The 19286-nt window shown below is 40.2% G+C and overlaps 1 protein-coding gene across 1 annotated transcript in view; it reads left to right on the forward strand.

Moving 5' to 3' along the window:
• The window catches only part of FAM171A1 (family with sequence similarity 171 member A1), a 95734-nt gene that overhangs the window by 72753 nt on the left and 3695 nt on the right, over window positions 1-19286 (forward strand). The window contains exons 5-7 of the mRNA XM_073677425.1: window positions 425-601; window positions 15098-15214; window positions 17758-17872. Coding sequence (XP_073533526.1) covers window positions 425-601; window positions 15098-15214; window positions 17758-17872 — 409 coding nt within the window. The remainder of the gene's footprint in view (window positions 1-424; window positions 602-15097; window positions 15215-17757; window positions 17873-19286) is intronic.

A 19286-nucleotide genomic window follows, 5' to 3' on the forward strand; every position in this document is an offset into this window, starting at 1 on the left:
GTCCAAATAAAATTAGAAAGTGTTATTCCGCTCCAGTTTCATTTTTTACGAGCACAGGGACGGAAATGTGGAAATTGCTACTTGGAAGAGCCTCACGTAGTACGAAGTTGCCAATAGGTCCAAGCCAAGCTCAAAATAATGAGGGCATGTTTAGTAGTTTAAGAAATTAAATGAGTGAGGAAGCTGACATATTGTGCGGCTGGACGGGACTTGGCAAGACGTGCAAGCGAAGTGTCATGTATGGTTCAGGGTAACACGCTCCAGGTGCGCCAAATGTGTCACCATTTTTCTGCTTAATCTGCAGTTTCTGCCTATGACGGACCGTCGCCAAACATTTCACACTGGCTCGAATACGTTAATACTGTGCCCAAATGTGTGGTCATGCTTACTATTATTGATCTGCTTTGTGTATGCTTTTTTATAGGGAACAGAAGCCGCTTTGACCTCACCCCAGTCACTGCAGTCAGCATCCATTTATTCGGCAGTGATAAAACGGACATATTGGTTCAGGGCCCGATCTATGTGACTGTCCCTCTGCCATCTCATAGTAACCTTAAACACAATGCACATGTGCCCGCGTGGAAATTTGACCAATACCATGGTAAGGTGCCTTACACTATACTTTTGTACATGTGTGGGGATAGTTTTGTGTATATTTTTATTTTTTTGCATGTTTCCTGTGCAGAAGACTTGGCCTAAAAAGATAAAACACATGTAGAATGAATCTACTTAATAAGTTGAGTAACTTTGTACATGCATTACATGACTTATCTGGTTCTGACCCTGAGTTACAGCCTCAGTTATACTCCAGAGCTGCATTCATAGAGCTGCATCATTGTGCAGATGAGCCGTGAAAGTCCATGCTCTGTAGTTCTAAATTTTTTTTTTTTTATTTATTTTTTATGTTTTGCTGGGATCCTTTTATATGAGCAACCAGGAAATGACTGATCAGCCAGTTTTAATCCTGGGAGTGGAGAAGCCATGACATTGACCAAGTCGTGGCCGGATATGTATTTGATTAAGGCGTTTTGTTAATACAGGTTCTGTGTGTTCATTTTATCACTTAGATTGTGCGGCACAAAGGACTCTCCTTTTTGTAGTAGGAAAATGTTTACTAAGCAAACCAGGCGAAGATCTTGATGGAGAACTAGTTCCTGGTTACTTCCTTCCCTCAATATCAAACAAGTGGAATTGTTAGACTTTTTATACTTTTCTGTATCCTCCTTCCCGATTGTCAGGGCTGGTAATGCTGGCATAGACTTAACTATATGAACAAAATGAATTCTGTTTCATTGGCACATGTGTAGAACATCCACCCCTCGACCCCCAGCGTTATAACATCCGGCCCCTCGGTCCTTGGTGTATAACGTCCGGCCCCACTCAGTGCCGTCTGCTATTACTACCATGTGACAGACCGGCCAGTGTTGCGGAGCTCACTGATTCCAGCGCGGTCCTGTAATTGGAGCCACTGGGGTAACAAGTCCGTCCATGACATTTCTTCCTCCCGAATCTTCCCCCATCACCTGTGAGTGATATTATTGAGAAGTGGAGGGAACCGCAGCAACTCAGCCACGAAGTGGAGACCCCTTAACGTTACAGAGCGGGGGGCCGAGTGCTGAGGAGCAGAGGAAAGAAAAGTGACCACTGCTCTGCTGACTCCATAACTGCAGAGTCCAGACCTCCTCTGGCATAACATCAGCACGATGGGACTTTAATGGCCGAGCAGCTGCATGGTAGCCTTACATCACCAAGCACAATGCTGAGCGTCGGATGGAGTGGTGTAAATCCGCCACCACTGGTCTCTGGAGGAGACGTGTTCTGTGCAGTGACGGATCACACTTCTCTGTTTGCCATCTGATGGATGAGTCTGGGATTGGGCAATGTCAGGAGAACGTTACCCCCTGACTGCATTGTGCCTGCTTTAAAGTTTGGTGAAGGAAGGATAATGCTATGGGCTTGTTTTTCAGGGATCGGCCTCGTCACCTTAGTTTTAGTGAAGGGAAAGCTTAGTGTTTCAGCACAAGACCTATAGGACAATTGTAGCTTCCAACTTTGTGGGAATATTTTGGTGAAGGCCCTTTTCTGTTCCCCATAGCAGTGCCCCAGTGCACAAAGTCTATAAAGACATGGTTGGGTGAGTTTGGTGTGAAACAACTTGACTGAGAGCTCGAACCTCAACCCCATCCAATTCCTTGGGGGTGTATTAGAAGGAAATGGTGAGCCCGGCCCTTGTCCAAATCTTGTGGAAGCTGTTTTAGCTGAAAAGGGGGGACGAACTCCATATTAATGCCTATGGATTTAGCATGGAAAGTCCTAAAAGCTTCTCCTCTATACTTTGCCCATATAGTGTATGTACTCTATAAGACCTCTTCCACAACCGCTCCAATTTTTGCGTGTGATACATAAATGGCAGCCATCGGTGGAACCCTTTATCGCGATGGGACACCATAGGTTGCAGTCCAGCTCATCTGATTCCTATTTGCAACGTTCGACAAATGCACACTAGATGGTGAATCCCATCAAAATAGGTTGAGTATATTGACAATTAGCCTAATTGTCTACATCATTAACTGCTATACGCAATGGTCCTGGGATGAAAATGTTCATAGGGTATGACTGACTGTGCGACACATTACTTAAAGGGTTGAGAAATATGAAGTTTGGGCAACTGAAAACCAACATGTAGGATAATGACGGATGCCCGTGTTGCCTTGTTTCCTGCCCTGTAGAGGTGACCCTTGGGCGGGCGAGTACGGCTACTGAATTTGGGCCACTACCTACTGTTAAGGAGCTCAGATAAGCTGTCCCCATATAGAAGGAAATGAATAGGCCTTTTCTTGCTGCTGCCTCAGCAATGAGATCGGGAACTTGCTGACTACACAAGGAGACAATGACCTGGTCACTGTGTTACCATGTGAGAAATTCTGTCTTTCTGCCAAGTTTAGAAAGCCCTTCTGTTACACAGGATCTAACCTGAAATATTTGTTTCGGAACATTCTTCGGGTCACGGTGGGAGAAATTGATCTGCAAATTTGATCAAAATTAGACATGTGTTTGGCTTTTTTGGGGATCGATGATAACCGGGAATGGTATAAGGCTCTTAGACAATAATAGGTACATGTTTTATCTCGGAAGAAAAGAATAAAGTGCATAATGTATGGGAAACGCGAATGTGTGTGAATGGGGCCTAAAGCTGCATTTACACTAAACGAGAGGTCTGTGGTGTAAACAGGCTACCGATCACTTGACAAACGAGCAAATGATCTTTGCACAAAAGATTATTGTTCTCCACAGCGCATTGTCTTGTGTAAGCAGAACCTGTGCTGCCGAGAACAGTGGCACTGTATGATCTATTACCGGCCGTTCAGTGAGTATATAAAGTGCCGCCTGCTTGTGTAAACTGGCTACTAAATGATTATCGTCATGTTTGCCCGTCGACCGTTGTTTAACACTGCCGATCGCGAAATGCCATCTGTTGATAGATTAGTAGCCGTCCGACTGCCAGGACCCCACCGATTCCAAGAATGGAAGGTTTTTATTTACTTATTTATGCATTGCTTATATAGCGCGATCAGATTCCGCAGCACTTTACATTGGGGCTCACAATCTAAATTCACTATTAATATGTCTTTGGAGTGTGGAAGTAAACCGAAGAACCCGGAGGAAACCCACACAAACATGGGGAAAACCTACAAAATCCTTGCAGATGTTGTGCTTGGTGGGATTTGAACCCAGGACCTCGGCGTTGCAAGGCTGCAGTGCTAACCACTGAGCCACCGTACAGTGCTAACCACTGAGCCACCATGCTGCCCTAAAAGGTTTCCGATCATGTTTCTCCATGCACTGCATAGCGGAATTTTTTTTAATTTTTTTAAACAAATGAAATGCCAAAGGAACCGATGTCCTTTTGGTGTTTGGCATCTACGGGATTCTGAGGTCAGACCCCCACCCGTCAAACCATTATTGCATGTCCCAGATGAAAAATCTTTTGGCCGTCATTTATGTAACGCATATGGCCCGCTTTAGTGCTTGTGGGTAGTGCGGACCACTGGGGACTCTCCGAACACCAGTAAACTCTATGAGCAGACTCCTTAACAAAAAGGGAAAATAAATAGTAGGGTCAGCGAGCCGTTTACAGGAAAATAATCTGTAACCTTTATGGGCACTTTGGGAGCCATTTCCTTCTTTTTCTTTTTTTTTTTTTTTTAAATACAGGAACTTCTTGCATTTTTAGTTGTAGACAAACCCGGGCTTTGTTGTACGTCTACAGCTGGGCCATGGCCTTTTTTTAAATTTTTTTTCCCCTTTTACAAGTTTCTGTAGCCAGGCTTATTATATAGGGTCACATGACTGAGCCGCGCCGCTTATCATCCATTGCTGATTATCAGGCAATGATGTAAGTACATATGCGAGATGGGGCGCGGCTATGAAATCCTACAGTATCCTTTTGAAATTTTTCTCCTTCCCTGCATACAGTTTATATATGCCTGAATAATCCCATTGGGTCAATTACAAGCTCTAAGTAATGTAAAGTTTTCCAAAACCCAAGTGATCACGTGATTGATTACACTTTCAGAAGAAGAACTCTTCTTCATGAGCTGCAGTACCGGCAATAGCCTGTAGGCGAGTATAGCGCTGTTTTTATAAGAAATCTGCCATGTTTTTCTGATCTCATTTGTTTTTCCAAACCTTAATTTCCAGCAACCTAATTGGATTCACTTTAAAAACCCCTTTTAGCTCTTTAAAGCTTGGATTTTATAAGATGATTAAGGGACATTAACTCGGATCTAGAAAACACCTCGAAATAATCTGATGATTAAGGTATAGGATAAAATAATGAGACCAGCTGGAAAATGGTAACCTGAATTAAAGAGCTAGAACGCAATTATGAAAACACGACTGCTTTGGTTTAAAAAACAGCACCACACCTGGTAGTGTGCAGTACTGCAGCTCAGCCGCATTCACTCATTCCTCTGGGTTTGTTTTTTCTATGATCACAGGAATTCGCTTTTACAAAGTTTTATGGAATTATGTTCTATGGAGTAGAGCAGTGGAAAAAAAAAAAAAGGTCAGGATGAGGGAAAGGCTTAAAAAGACTTAACCCTCCAGGACAAACACTAAAGCTTGTATTTAAAGTTTCTATTTTAGAGACGGTAGCCGAAGAAGCTATATGGCTAGGAAAAGGGAGAAGGTATTTCTGTTCCTTGGAAACTTGAAAATAACAATCTAAAATTGAAAAAAATCATACAATTTAAAAAAAAAAAAAAAAAAAAAAACTTTGGAAATACTTGTGGAAAGTTGAAATTAAGTTCTATCTTTCTTTACTAAAACTTAAATAAAGATTACATTGAAAACATTTAAGGTGTTGCGGTGTATTCTGTTTTATTGATATCACAATTCAATAGAATTTGTTGCAAATATATTTTGAGGGCCATGTTTTTTTGGTCCCAGAAGCTCAGCCACGTCCCCTTTAGCCACGTCCCCTTTAGCCACGTCCCCTTTTTTCTTCACTTTATTGTCCCATGTGTGGCTCTACAACTGACTGCAGCAGGAGCCTCCCCCCTCTGCTTTTTTTCACAGTAGGCCAAAAATATTCTATCCTACTAGGTTAAACGATACTCCCATCAAGCATTCTCCAGCTGAGCTCTAAACACTTTGGACTTGTTCACAGGCTGTAGTAGTCGGAGTAGTTGCTTATCTTTTCGTCATACACTGAATATGTTTTTTTTTTATCGATCTGTCTTTATGGACATTAAGCGTAAAAATCCTATATATGCTGTAGGGATTCATGCTCTTTGGCAGCCGGTAGAGTACACACAGGGATCCAGTCCTTGTTTCCAAACAGTGATCGGTTTATTTAAAGTCCATTAAACGATCACAGCTCAGAAATAAAAACAGCCTTTTCTCGGCACAAAGGTGTGACAAAATAAACAAACCAGTTCACATAGCAGTTATGGGCTCACCCGTTTTAGAATAAAATCCACTCTCTCTCTCTCTTCCATTGGTAAAAACTGACTAGCACAACAAGGTTCTTTTCTCCTCCCAAACAGACAGCTCGGAGTCTGCTCAGCAGCTTTATAAACACCTGGGAAAGCCTGCACTGGAGATGTAGGAGTGACCGTTCCCACCCAAGTTCTTCTGATCACTCCTAAAACCTGGACCGAAAATCCGGTCCCAATGAAAACTTCTCCTTTCCGGGATTTGCATCACTTATACCTCCCATCCAGGACTTTACCACCTACTTTCTATATTTTTTAGAATATAATATATAATTTTTTTATTATTTATAGATTTATTTTTATTTTTACAAACACTGCATCTTTAATGTTTTTAAATGGGATTGTGTCCAAATCTGCATTGCCATCCACCCTTAAAGTAGTCTGAGTGCTCCTTTTTGTTACACTTTATATTTAACACACCTCATTAGGACCTTTCAGTATTTTTGCAGATTTTGTTCTTCGGCTGTCAGTGCTCATTTTGCCAATATGCTAATCCTGTACATTACCTCAATTCCCACCCACTCAGCTCATTAAATCAGAGAACAGATGTCACATTTGCTGCTACTTAAGTTAGGGCTGCAGGTTTGGTCAGGACATTCCCGATTTGGTCTTCGGTCTTTTCAAAGGCCTTTTATGTATAAGAGTGTAAGAGTGGGTCAAATGTTTGGAAGATTTTGTTAATTCTGTTCTTATCAATCTGCCGTGGATACAAAATGATTGGGTTACAATGAGTGGCAAGGTGCTTCACATTCACATATGGCTTGGAGTGCGAATCTGTCTAGCGGTGAGGTGCAGTAGCTGACTGATCCTGCGGGGGCACTCTGACTTTTTCTCTATATGAGCAGATATCACTGTATAGGTCACTATTCATCACTTCATGAGGGGCATTCTGAATGTTATGGGGGACCTGTCTGTGGGTACAATTTTTATGTGTAAACAATTTTTTTTTTGTCAGCTGTGATATATACTTATTGAATATAGAGTGGAAAGAGTAGGCCACGACTCTGCCAGCCGTGCATGTGAATGAGGTATTTAACATTTTACATCTCATTCAGTTGCCTATAATTCTGCATGAAAAAAACCTCTGATTAACCCTGTTAAATTACGCTAGGACTAAGCCGAAATGTAGATACCTGCAGCAAAAAAACATGAATTTGCCTATGACACATCCATTCTATGTAGGCATGGCCACAGGACTGTTCTAAAGGGGGATCTCCAACGCAGTGGTGGTGCTGAAGGGCATTGTGCACCTCTCTAATTTAGTTAGAATACAGTAGGAAGCGTGCGCGGTACCTGCCTCTTATGCCTTCTGGCAAGCTCCTGTCGATGCAGCGTCATCAGCACCTCTCAATACGTAGGTAGAGCGTGCCGGAGAACCCATTTAATGGCATATATCGCTGAACATTTTTTCTTGCCCTTCTTTACTCTGCATTGGTCATTTTCAGCTGAGGCTGTATGTTCTTTGTAGATGACATCAGGTTCCCTCCCCATCAGGATCTTTTGGGCCCATGTCTCCTGCTTCTTACATCCAATTAGCCCTTTACGAGACGTGACTGGTTGTCAACCTTCTGGATAATTACTTGACATGGGGTTAGAAACTGAGATTTGGGCAGTGTGTACCCAGGGTGTAAGTGAATGCAAAATGACAAGTATTGTAATTAACCGTGCGGGAACATTAGCCTTTGCCCTATTGTCAGTCACCATGTGAAATACACGGTGGAGGGGTTCGCAAAAACAAGAGGGTTGGAAAAATTGTTGGATTTCTAATCAGTTTTATTTGCCAATGGAAAGAATGAAGGTTGTAGTCTAACTTGTTACGATGAGTAAATATACCACGGGAAATATCCAGGTATGTTACTTCATCGTAATGAATGTGTATTTTAATATTTTCGAAGGCTGGCTTCAAGATGGCCCTTTAATAGAGAAATAGTGCCTAAGACTCTTTCACAGCCGTCCGGATAAATGGTCATCAAAATAATACATGCAAGGCATGAGTTTTCCAGAGTATAGATGTAAGCGGCACTCCACCCTGGCCTATGTAGGGTGGATCCTGAAGAAGGGGACACTTCTTCTCTCATCTATATCCTTTTAGATCTACCTCATTTAGACGTCTGTATACCACTGTCCAAGTACGGACGTTGACACTGGCGTTTTGCGTGTACTATTTAATGAATCTGGCAGTTGAGGAGCTATGAGGCATCGATTTCTCAAACTAGAGACTCTAATGTATTTGTCTTGTTGCTCAGTTGTGGAGCGGGGCCTCCCACTTCTCTTTCTACTCTGGTTAGAGCCTGTTTGTGCTCTCCTCTGAAGGGAGTAGTACACACAGTTGTAGGAAATCTTCAGTTTCTTGGCAATTTCTCGCATGGAATAGCCTTCATTTCTAAGAAAAAGAATAGACTGTCGAGTTTCACATGAAAGTTCTCTTTTTCTGGCCATTTGAGAGTTTCATGGAACAAACAAATGTAATGCTCCAGATTCTCAACTAGCTCAAAGGAAGGTCAATTTTATAGCTTCTCAAATCAGCCAAACCTTTTTCAGCTGGGCTAACTTACTTGTGCAAGGGTTTTCTAAACAATACATCCATTAGCCTTCTTACACAGCAAACACAATGTACCATTAAAACACTGGAGTGGTGGTTGTTGGAAATGCGCCTCTATACACCTATGAAGATATTGCAATAAAAACAAGACGTTTGCAGCTAGAATAGTCATTTAGCACATTAACAATGTATAGAGTGTATTTCTGATTCATTTAATGTTGGCTTCATTGTAAAAAAAAATGTGCTTTTCTTTAAAAAATAATGACATTTCTAAATGACCCCAAACTTTTGAACGGCAGTGTATGTGTATAGATAGATAGTATAATTTTTTTTATTATTTCATTAAGTAGAGTTGTATGTGACCTTTATAATATAGTTGTAATAATAAAATGTTCAGTCATTTAAGTAAGTTAAAGTAAGACCACAATTTTTTTAATCTAATTACTGTGACGCCAGTGGGTGTGGACCCACTGTGCCACTGGCCGGGCTTACCCTGGAGGGGCGTGATTAAGTTTCTACCCAGTTTTCACTAGCGCCTCTGATGGTGAGGATAGGCTTGGACTGTAGGTAGTCACTAGGTGTCACTCCAGGGTAGTCTCCGGACCTGCAGCAGCTGACCAACAGGTCAAGGCAGGAATGTGGAACACAGGAGGGCGAAGACAGAAGCGTAGTCTGGTGGTCCGAGGTCGGGGCAGACAGTACAGATACAAGACGCAGAGCTGGAGATATTACCTGTGTGAGACACCAGCATGACAATTACATTGTTTTGCTTCCTTCTCTCCCAAACACTATGCGCTGCTTTAGTGATCAGTTCCTGCTCCTTTAGAAGCTACTTTCAACTGCTACTCGGCAAGATCAATAAAAGATGTTCAAACAGTCTATGTACCGGGCTTTCCCTGTCTGAGCCTCTCTACTTACCACCCTTGTACTCGGACAAGGTAATTTATATACTCTGATTGTTTGAATATATTGTACTGATCTTTGCCAAGCAGCAGTTGAAAGCAGCTTCTAAAAGAGATTGAACTGTGCATTCAGACATCACTGCTGCATAGTGTTTGAGAGAAAAAGAAGCAAAGTAAGGCAATGAAATGCATAACGATAATTTGTAACTTTACAATATTTGGAGAATAATTTAAATAATTTAAAAAAAAATGTTGCTCATTAATCTTAATGGGTGGGCTGTTTTTTTTTGTTTTTTTTTCTTAAAAAACACTAAAGTATCCTAAAGGTGCTTATACCATGCTGCAAAAACTCTAAAATATTATACAAATGTTATGTGAAATAATTTCAACCACTCTGATGATGTAAAAAAAAAAAAAATACAAATAGAATTTTGCCAAAAAATGTAGCTTTTGATTTTAATGGGTTAATATTTAATTTGAGAAGATTTGAGCCTAGTCGTGTCTGTATTATGCTGATTCAGTGGTAAAATCAGAGTAATGGGCAGATTTTTGTTGTTAAGCATTTTGTACGGAATAAAATATCAATTCCAATTAAATATTCATCAGCCCTCATCACACAAATGTCTTCGTGGTGGAAAGCTGGATTTTAGCTGATTCCTTCTCTCATTTGCACTACAAAGTCTTTTACGGTCCTGAGATCTTAAAGAAAAAGAAAAACAAGAATTTTTTTTAAGTGAAAAATGAACATCTGGCGTACGGCTAACAATGTACCAAATGCAAATATTTCACATCTGCTTTTTTTTTCTTCGTTTTTCTTTTTCTGCCAGGATTTGCAGGTGATTTGCAAATTCTTGTCTCATCTGACACATGAATGAATATTAACATGACAATGCCGGGATGTCAGATGGTACCCAGGGATGGTTAAAAGGAGCAGTTGTCATGTCAAATAAGCGAACGTTTAACACGTTAAGGATGATTAAATATTCCCAATTACTGAGGGTTTCTTATATCCTCATCTACTGCTCATTGAAGAAGTTGGCACTTCGGTGTATTAGGCCAGCACTATGTAAAGGATGATAATTGGGACAAATAAAAATGTCTCCTACAGTGATAGTCTGCAATGCTTCTAACATAAATATGACTAGATTGCTTTCAGACAAAAGCTCCAATTTTGCTGGGTTCACCTAAAAAAAAAAAATAAAAAAATAAAAATTATTATTCTGCTGTATCTGAATTTCTCTTTGAATCAATTTTCTCCTCTCTAGTGATTAACTTAAAGATCGGTGGGGTCCAACCGCGGAGATCCCCCAGTCAAAACCAAAGCGGGGTACTTTATCCCTGTTAAAATGGAGCAGAAGTGCACACACGTGTCTGTAACTCCATTCATTCCCTATGGGAACAGGGATAAAGGTACCCCATTCTGGTGATCTGTGGTGGTCCCAGCATTGGTTTATTGGTTTAAATCTATATCTTGATAAAATATAGTGTCAAACTCCCTAAGGTGAGAAAACAACTGAAAAATTGGATATTCATAAAGTTTGGCAAGTTTCTAAAGAAATGAGAAAAAATATTAAAAAATCGCTATTGTTAGAGGCCAATAAAAATGTTTCATAAAATGTGTGTGTGTGTATGATAGATATATATATATATATATATATATATATATATATATATATATATATATATATATATATATATATATATATATATATATATATATATATATATATATATATATATATATATATATATATAATAGTACAGACCAAAAGTTTGGACACACCTTCTCATTTAAAGATTTTTCTGTATTTTCATGACTTTGAAAATTGTACATTCACACTGAAGGCATCAAAACTATGAATTAACACATGTGGAATTATATACTTAACAAAAAAGTGTGAAACAACTGAAAATAGGTCTTATATTCTAGGTTCTTCAAAGTAGCCACCTTTTGCTTTGATGACTGCTTTGCACACTCTTGGCATTCTCTTGATGAGCTTCAAGAGGTAGTCACCGGAAATGGTCTTCCAACAATCTTGAAGGAGTTCCCAGAGATGCTTAGCACTTGTTGGCCCTTTTGCCTTCACTCTGCGGTCCAGCTCACCCCAAACCATCTCGATTGGGTTCAGGTCTGGTGACTGTGGAGGCCAGGTCATCTGGCGTAGCACCCCATCACTCTCCCTCTTGGTCAAATAGCCCTTACACAGCCTGGAGGTGTGTTTGGGGTCATTGTCCTGTTGAAAAATAAATGATGGTCCAACTAAACGCAAACCGGATGGAATAACATGCCGCTGCAAGATGCTGGGTAGCCATGCTGGTTCAGTATGCCTTCAATTTTGAATAAATCCCCAACAGTGTCACCAGCAAAGCACCCCCACACCATCACACCTCCTCCTCCATGCTTCACGGTGGGAACCAGGCATGTAGAGTCCATCCGTTCACCTTTTCTGTGTTGCACAAAGACACGGTGGTTGGAACCAAAGATCTCAAATTTGGACTCATCAGACCAAAGCACAGATTTCCACAGGTCTAATGTCCATTTCTTGTGTTCTTTAGCCCAAACAAGTCTCTTCTGCTTGTTGCCTGTCCTTAGCAGTGGATTCCTGGCAGCTATTTTACCATGAAGGCCTGCTGCACAAAGTCTCCTCTTAACAGTTGTTGAAGAGATGTCTGCTGCTAGAACTCTGTGTGGCATTGACCTGGTCTCTAATCTGAGCTGCTGTTAACCTGCGATTTCTGAGGCTGGTGACTCGGATAAACTTATCCTCAGAAGGAGAGGTGACTCTTGGTCTTCCTTTCCTGGGGCGGTCCTCATGTGAACCAGTTTCTTTGTAGCGCTTAATGGTTTTTGCAACTGCACTTGGGGACACTTTCAAAGTTTAACCAATTTTTCGCACTGACTGACCTTCATTTCTTAAAGTAATGATGGCCACTCGTTTTTCTTTACTTAGCTGCTTTTTTCTTGCCATAATACAAATTCTAACAGTCTATTCAGTAGGACTATCAGCTGTGTATCCACCTGACTTCTGCACAACACAACTGATGGTCCCAACCCCATTTATAAGGCAAGAAATCCCACTTATTAAAGCTGACAGGGCACACCTGTGAAGTGAAAACCATTTCCGGTGACTACCTTTTGAAGCTCATCAAGAGAATGCCAAGAGTGTGCAAAGCAGTCATCAAAGCAAAAGGTGGCTACTTTGAAGAACCTAGAATATAAGACCTATTTTCAGTTGTTTCACACTTTTTTGTTAAGTATATAATTCCACATGTGTTAATTCATAGTTTTGATGCCTTCAGTGTGAATGTACAATTTTCATGGTCATGAAAATACAGAAATTTCTTTAAATGAGAAGGTGCGTCCAAACGTTTGGTCTGTACTGTGTATATGTATGTATGTATATGTATATATATGTATATATATGTATATGTATATGTGTATATATATATATATATATATATATATTAAAATAAAATAAATAAATAAATATAATATATATATAATCTATATCATTTTCATTGACCTGTAACAATAGTCTAAAAATTAAAACTGCAATGCAAGGTTTTGTTTCTTTTTCCTTTAATATTTGTTTCCAAATCCAACTTCTTAAATTGGGGTCTTTCTGTTAATAATGTGAATGTCAAATCCTGTTTGTTTGTTTTTTTTTTTTATTTGGTCTCTGTTCCTGTAGTCAGCTGTTTGTTTTTGGTTGATTTGATCTGACGTCACTTGGGCCTAAGTGGTGCTGAATTATCACACATTCTGGATTACTGGACCATCATTTGCCCAATTTTAAGTTCCCTTTTGAGCAATGTTGTTGTTCAGTAGATCTGATGTCTGAGGTGCAGAAGACTAGAGGCAGACAGAGACCCCCTCTGATGCCTTCACTGTCTGCCATATTCCCTGTTGTTTGTCCGGCCTGTCATCTGCGTGGCCATTGAGTCGTGCTTGGCAGGGAAAGATACGTAGCACACACAAGTAGGTTAAGAGGCTCTGACCAGCACAAAGATGCGCTCATTAATGGAGCGGATTAAGCATCTGTTAAAAAAGCCAGTGAGGAAAAGACAGGCCCTGAGGCCTTCTGCGGGGCAGGGACATGGGTAGCAATCGCACGCGAGTTATGGTGTGTGAAGGGGCCCTATTTAGCATTGGGGCCCAGGAGCTTAAAGGTACACGTCCGCTCCTGGGTACCATTTTGGCAATAAGGATAGTGTCATGTGTAGTTCTGTACACTAGTGCTAAACGTAACAGTGCAACATTAGTCGATATCAAACACGAATGAAGGCCTAAAACTGTCTAATAGTATGACTGTCTTAGTCACCCATAGCAACCAATCAGAGCTCAGCTTTCATTTTTTCAGAGCTGTTTAAAATATGAAAGCTAATCTCCGATTGGTTGCTACGGACCACTGATACTTTTAGTAGTATACAGTGTCCATATATGACACCTAAATCTTGTGTAACTACCATGTTTATAGGCTTCACACCTTATGGAGGCGAACAAATTTCTGTTTTGTGCTTTTGTTTCTTTTCCTCTCCTTCTAAGTCCATAACTTCTCTTTTTTTTTTTAATCCGTCGACATAACCATATGAGGATTTTTTTTGCGGCAGGAGTTGTAGTTTTCATTGTCCCCATTTACTTCACCACATAATGTACTGAAAAATGAGGGGGGAAAAAATCTATAGTGCAGTGAAATTGTGGGAGGGGGGATCGTTTTTGGGGGGATTTCGTTTTACTTTGTTCATTGTAAAAACGATCCGACATCATGATTCTCCATGTCAATATGATATCGATAACAAACTTATACTTTTTTTTTTTGGTGACTTTAAATTCTGAACTTTTTTGTAAAATATATATATATATATTAATAGTTCCTGATCAATTTTTTTTTCTGTCCATAGAGCTGTAGGCAGGCTTGTTTTTTTGCATGCTGCACTTTTATTGGTACCATTTTGGTTTACATGTGACATTTTGATCACTTTGTATCACATTATGAGGAAGGTTTTGATTTTTCTAAACAGCATTTACCTTTTTTTATAGGTTAAATGATTTTATATTTTGATAAATTTGACACTTATGGATGCAGCAGTACAGAATATTTTTGGATGGCGAAAAGGGAGATAATTCACACTTTTTTTTTATACTTGAGCTTTGTCCGTAAATCAAACTTGACTAGAGCATGCAGGGAGTTGTTGTTTTTTTCTTCTTCTTTTGCCTATATACTGTAGGTGTAAATGAAACGTGCTATTGGCATGCACACAGACTGAAAATACACTAGTCTGAACTCCGCCTTATAGGAACTTGTTAAAATACCAAAGTCTAGACTAGAAAGCTTCTCCTATACTGCATACCTCTTGGATATACTGATTTGGGTGCCCCCATTATAGTGGCATGATTGTCTGTTGCCCATTGTTTTGTCCTGCAAGTGGATCCTTTGCGTTGTTATAGGGTATGTTCCAGTTTTTTGACCCAACAGCTCCACCTAGTGGTCATCTTGAGTATTTGATTTTTGTTGCAGTAGGGGACTGCAATATCTTTTTATGGTTCTTTGATAGCAAAGAATTGTCACACAGTGCATAAAACACGTGAACGAGGGAACGATCCTTCATGTTGCTGGAATTGTTATTAATTCTTCCATATTTGTCATTGACAGGAACGTGGGTAAAAAGTAGTATCGGGATAATCCAACAGGAAGGACATCATCTGACCTGGACCTACATTGCTCCACAGATGGGATACTGGGTTGCAGCCATGTCTCCTTCAAACCCAGGTAAGACATCTAGTAATATAAGTATAAGTACACCTATCATTCAGGTTTTTTCAAATGAATGGCCTCGCCTTAGAATAGACAGTCTTTCTCGGCGTCTATTCAGCCAATTAACTCTTTAACGTCCTGCGACTTGTATGTGTGTATACGTATACATACAGCGGGTGAAATAAGTATTGAACACATCACAACTTTTCTGATTTAATATATTTCTAACAGTGCTATTGATATGAAATTCTCATCAGATGTCAGTAACAACCCATCCAATCCACACATTCAAAGAAATCAAATCATAGATGCTCCTAAATTATGTGTGATAATGAGAAATGACAGAAGGAAAAAGTATTGAATACATGAAGAAAGAGAGGTGCAAAAATCCATGGAAAATCCTGACACCAGCTGAAATCTATCAGTAATTAGAAAGCAATCCTGACACTTAGTGAAAAATAATATCCGTTGGTTAGACTGATGGTCGATAAAAAGGTGTCTCATTACAAAGGTGTCACACAAGAGACATCTCATGATGGGTAACCAGTGAGCTGTCTCAAAACCTTTGCAACCTTATTGTTGCAAAACATATTGATGGCATTGGTTACAGATTAATTTCTAAAGTACTGGAGGTTCCAGTGAGCACTGTTGGGGCAATAATCCTGAAGTGGAAAGAACATAATTTCACCATAAACCAGCCACAACCAGGTGCTCCCTGCAAGATTTCAGACAGAGGTGTGAAAAGAATTATCAGAAGAGTTGTCCATGGAGAGCTACAAAAAGACCTGGAATCAGCAAGTACAGTTGTTTCAGAGAAAACCATAAATAGTGCACTCAACCTCCATGGCCTATAAGTACCCGCACCACGCAAGACTCCATCACTGTGGAAGAATGGGCCAAAATCACACGTGAGTAATGCATGCCCCTAGTTTCTCCATGCAGGAGGCATCTTGAGGCTTCATCACCAACAAAGGCTTTTGTACGAAGTATTAAATAAATTTCAGTAAACGTGTTTCAATATTTTTTCCCTGTGTTACCTCTTATTACACATAATTTATGGACATCTATGGTTTAATTTCTTTGCCTGTGTGGATTGGATGGGTTGTTACTGACATTTGGTGAGAATTTCATGTCAATGGCACCATTAGAAATATATTTGCTTAGAAAATTGGTGACTTGTTCAATACTTATTACACCCACTGTGTGTGTGTGTGTGTATATGTGTTTGTGTGCTTGTATATATTACACACACACACACACACACACACACAGGTACGTCATTGGTCTGGTGTATGTAGGGGTGCTGTGTTCAGACTCTGACCCATGCTATCTCCCATTGCTGCTGTTCACCTCGTAAATGCCGTTGGCCAAGTATGTGGCACAATCCCAACAGAGAAGTCCGTTCAGGTGTGGCTTTCATATGAGAGTGATATTATTATATATATTTTTTTATTATTATATACTGCAATACTAAAGCATTGTTTGATCGCATATAGTATATACTGCAATCGCAGGTTCAGGTTCCCTTGGGGGACTAAAAGTATGTAAAGAGTAGTTAAATTGAAAAAAAATAAAGTTTAAAGGGTTATTCTCCCAATAACATTTTTCACAAAGCACCGTTAATTTGCAGACTAAGTGCAACATAGTTTTTCTTGTACCTTTTTGTGTTTGTTTTTTTATCTCTATCTGCCACTCTGTGCATCCAGTTTCTCAAAGCTGATTGGGCGGTCCTATTATTACCTGCTAAAACTACATGTTTTAGCATGTAGTGCTGCTGACTCCTCTCCTTTTGTGCTCCTGACTAACCTCACCTCTCTTTATCATCAAGCTAATCTAAGTGTATTGTTTACCTTATTCTTCTGTGAGGACTCTGCTAATGTACAGCATCTTGCCTGGCCTGGTTGCAACTGTAGTGATGTAGATAGCAGACAATGACATCAGTTTCCTTTTACATCATTGTTAGCTGGTTTCTGTCAGAGCTTAACTGTTCTACAACCCTCCAAAATGGAGTTTATAAATACTTGGCAGAGCTGAGATGTGTTTGTTGCCTGCTTCTGACAGATCAGTAAAGTGAAATGGTAATTGCTGTTCTGCTGATGCATATGACAGAGGATTATCTTCTGCCATATGCATCAGCAGAGAAACATTTGCTGCTATCTGTTGTTCCTCTTTGTGCTAATTGGTGCAAGATCCAGCAGTCTGACCCCACTGATCAATAAGTTATCACCAATCCACAGGAAAAATGTCATAACTTGTTGTTGCTGAACAACCCCTTTAAACTCGCTCTACGATCCCCTACTTTGTTTACCAGGCACAGTTCTGTAAGTTTAGTAGCCTCTATTCCCGTTATTACAGCCTAGCTCCATCACTCCAGTAGACTCTGAACTAAGCATCCTTACCCATGCTCTACCATGACTTAAAATAATCCCTGGTGGCCACTCTGGGACCTTTATTCTGGTGATTGTTGGGCTCCAGCTATCATATTTTTTTACTTGTGCTGACTGTTTTGTAGGAAAATCCTTTGAAAAATGTTATCAATGTTCCCTTCTGGTTTTCAGATCCTGTGGTCAAACAAGATATCACAAGCTACCACACATTGTTCCTCCTGGCAATATTAGGAGGGATTGTGTTCATTCTCCTGGTCCTCTTCTGCCTCTTGCTATACTATTGTAGGTAAGTGCAAGTGAGCAATGCTCATAAGCTTTATCATATGTATTCCTCGTGAAATGACAAATCTGGAGCATAATATCTGGATTTCTGTTGCCCTTCTACAGTTTGACCGCTAGTGGCCGCTATTGTTCTTTTTTAATAATTGTGCTGTATTGTCACTCCTTACCACTGGAGGCTGCTGTTGTGTACTGCAATTGCCCATTAGCAAAATGGTGGATTCTGAATCTATGGAATCCATCTTGTTTCCTGTTTGGGCATACTTAAAGCGCACCTGTCAGCAGGATTGTGCTCAGTAAACCACATACACTGTCAGGTGGGCGCCATTACACTGATTAATATGATACCTTGGCTGATGAAATCCGTCCTGTGGTTCTTGTGTAATCATTACTTAGTTTGGAGATGATGTTATGCTCGTGCTTCGAGGCGGCTTACGGGGGGGGGGGGCGCTCTGTCTGGTGCTCTGCTTTCATATTCATCTTTATGCTCTTACGACAGCTCACCGTGCCTTCACTGACCTGCCCTCTATTTTACCTAGCCCTGCAGTACTAGATGCATTATATAAAATAGGAGGCAGGTCAGTGAAGGCACGGTGAGCTGTCATAAGAGCATACAGATGAATATGTAAGCAGAGAGCCTCCCACAGGCTGCCCCAAAGAACAAGCATATCATTATCTCCAAACTGAAAGTAAAGATTACACAAGAACCACAGGACTGATTTGATCAACCAAGGTATCATATTAATTAGTGTAATGTTGCCCACATGACCATGTATGTAGTTTACTGAGCACAATCCTGCTGACAGGTGCACTTTAAAGTCACATAGAACTCTCACTCACTTCTTGAGTATTGTCTAGCTATTAGCCTAGTTTCAGTCTCCAGCTCCTGAACATTCTTACCCAGATTGTTCGAAGTCATTTTACGGATTGTTTCCTACAACTCCTTGCTAACTTCAAGAACTTCTACTCCCGCTTGCTGTTCCTTGTGTTACTTCAGCCACTGGTTTCCAGCAGTACTACGCCAGTATCGTAGTACATATATTCTTATGATTGTCTGGTATATCGTTTCTCTGTTATTCCTTCTAAAAATGCATGAATAAATTGTCAATTGGGTGTTCACATTCCTATTGAGAAAAGGGAACGTCCCCATCGTGCCTGATGCTGGCTGCACTGATTGGAGTGTCACACTGTGTAAGCACACCCTTCCAAAAGGTTGCACCCAGTTGCCAATTTATTTATTTTTCATGCATTTTCAGGAGTACACATATGTGCCAAATTTAGGATATAGTCTAGACACTTCTTGTGCCTTCTTGAACAGTTTTAATAATGTCTCACCACAGTCAATTTTCATTTTGGCGCATACATTTTTTTCCTCCCCATCGAAGAGCCTTAAATGTTTTATTTTTTTCAACGACACAACT

The sequence above is a fragment of the Phyllobates terribilis genome, unplaced genomic scaffold (genome assembly GCF_046119375.1).
Source record: "Phyllobates terribilis strain yellow unplaced genomic scaffold, ASM4611937v1 Scaffold_4__5_contigs__length_816908805, whole genome shotgun sequence".
NCBI classification, from domain to species: Eukaryota; Metazoa; Chordata; class Amphibia; order Anura; family Dendrobatidae; genus Phyllobates; species Phyllobates terribilis.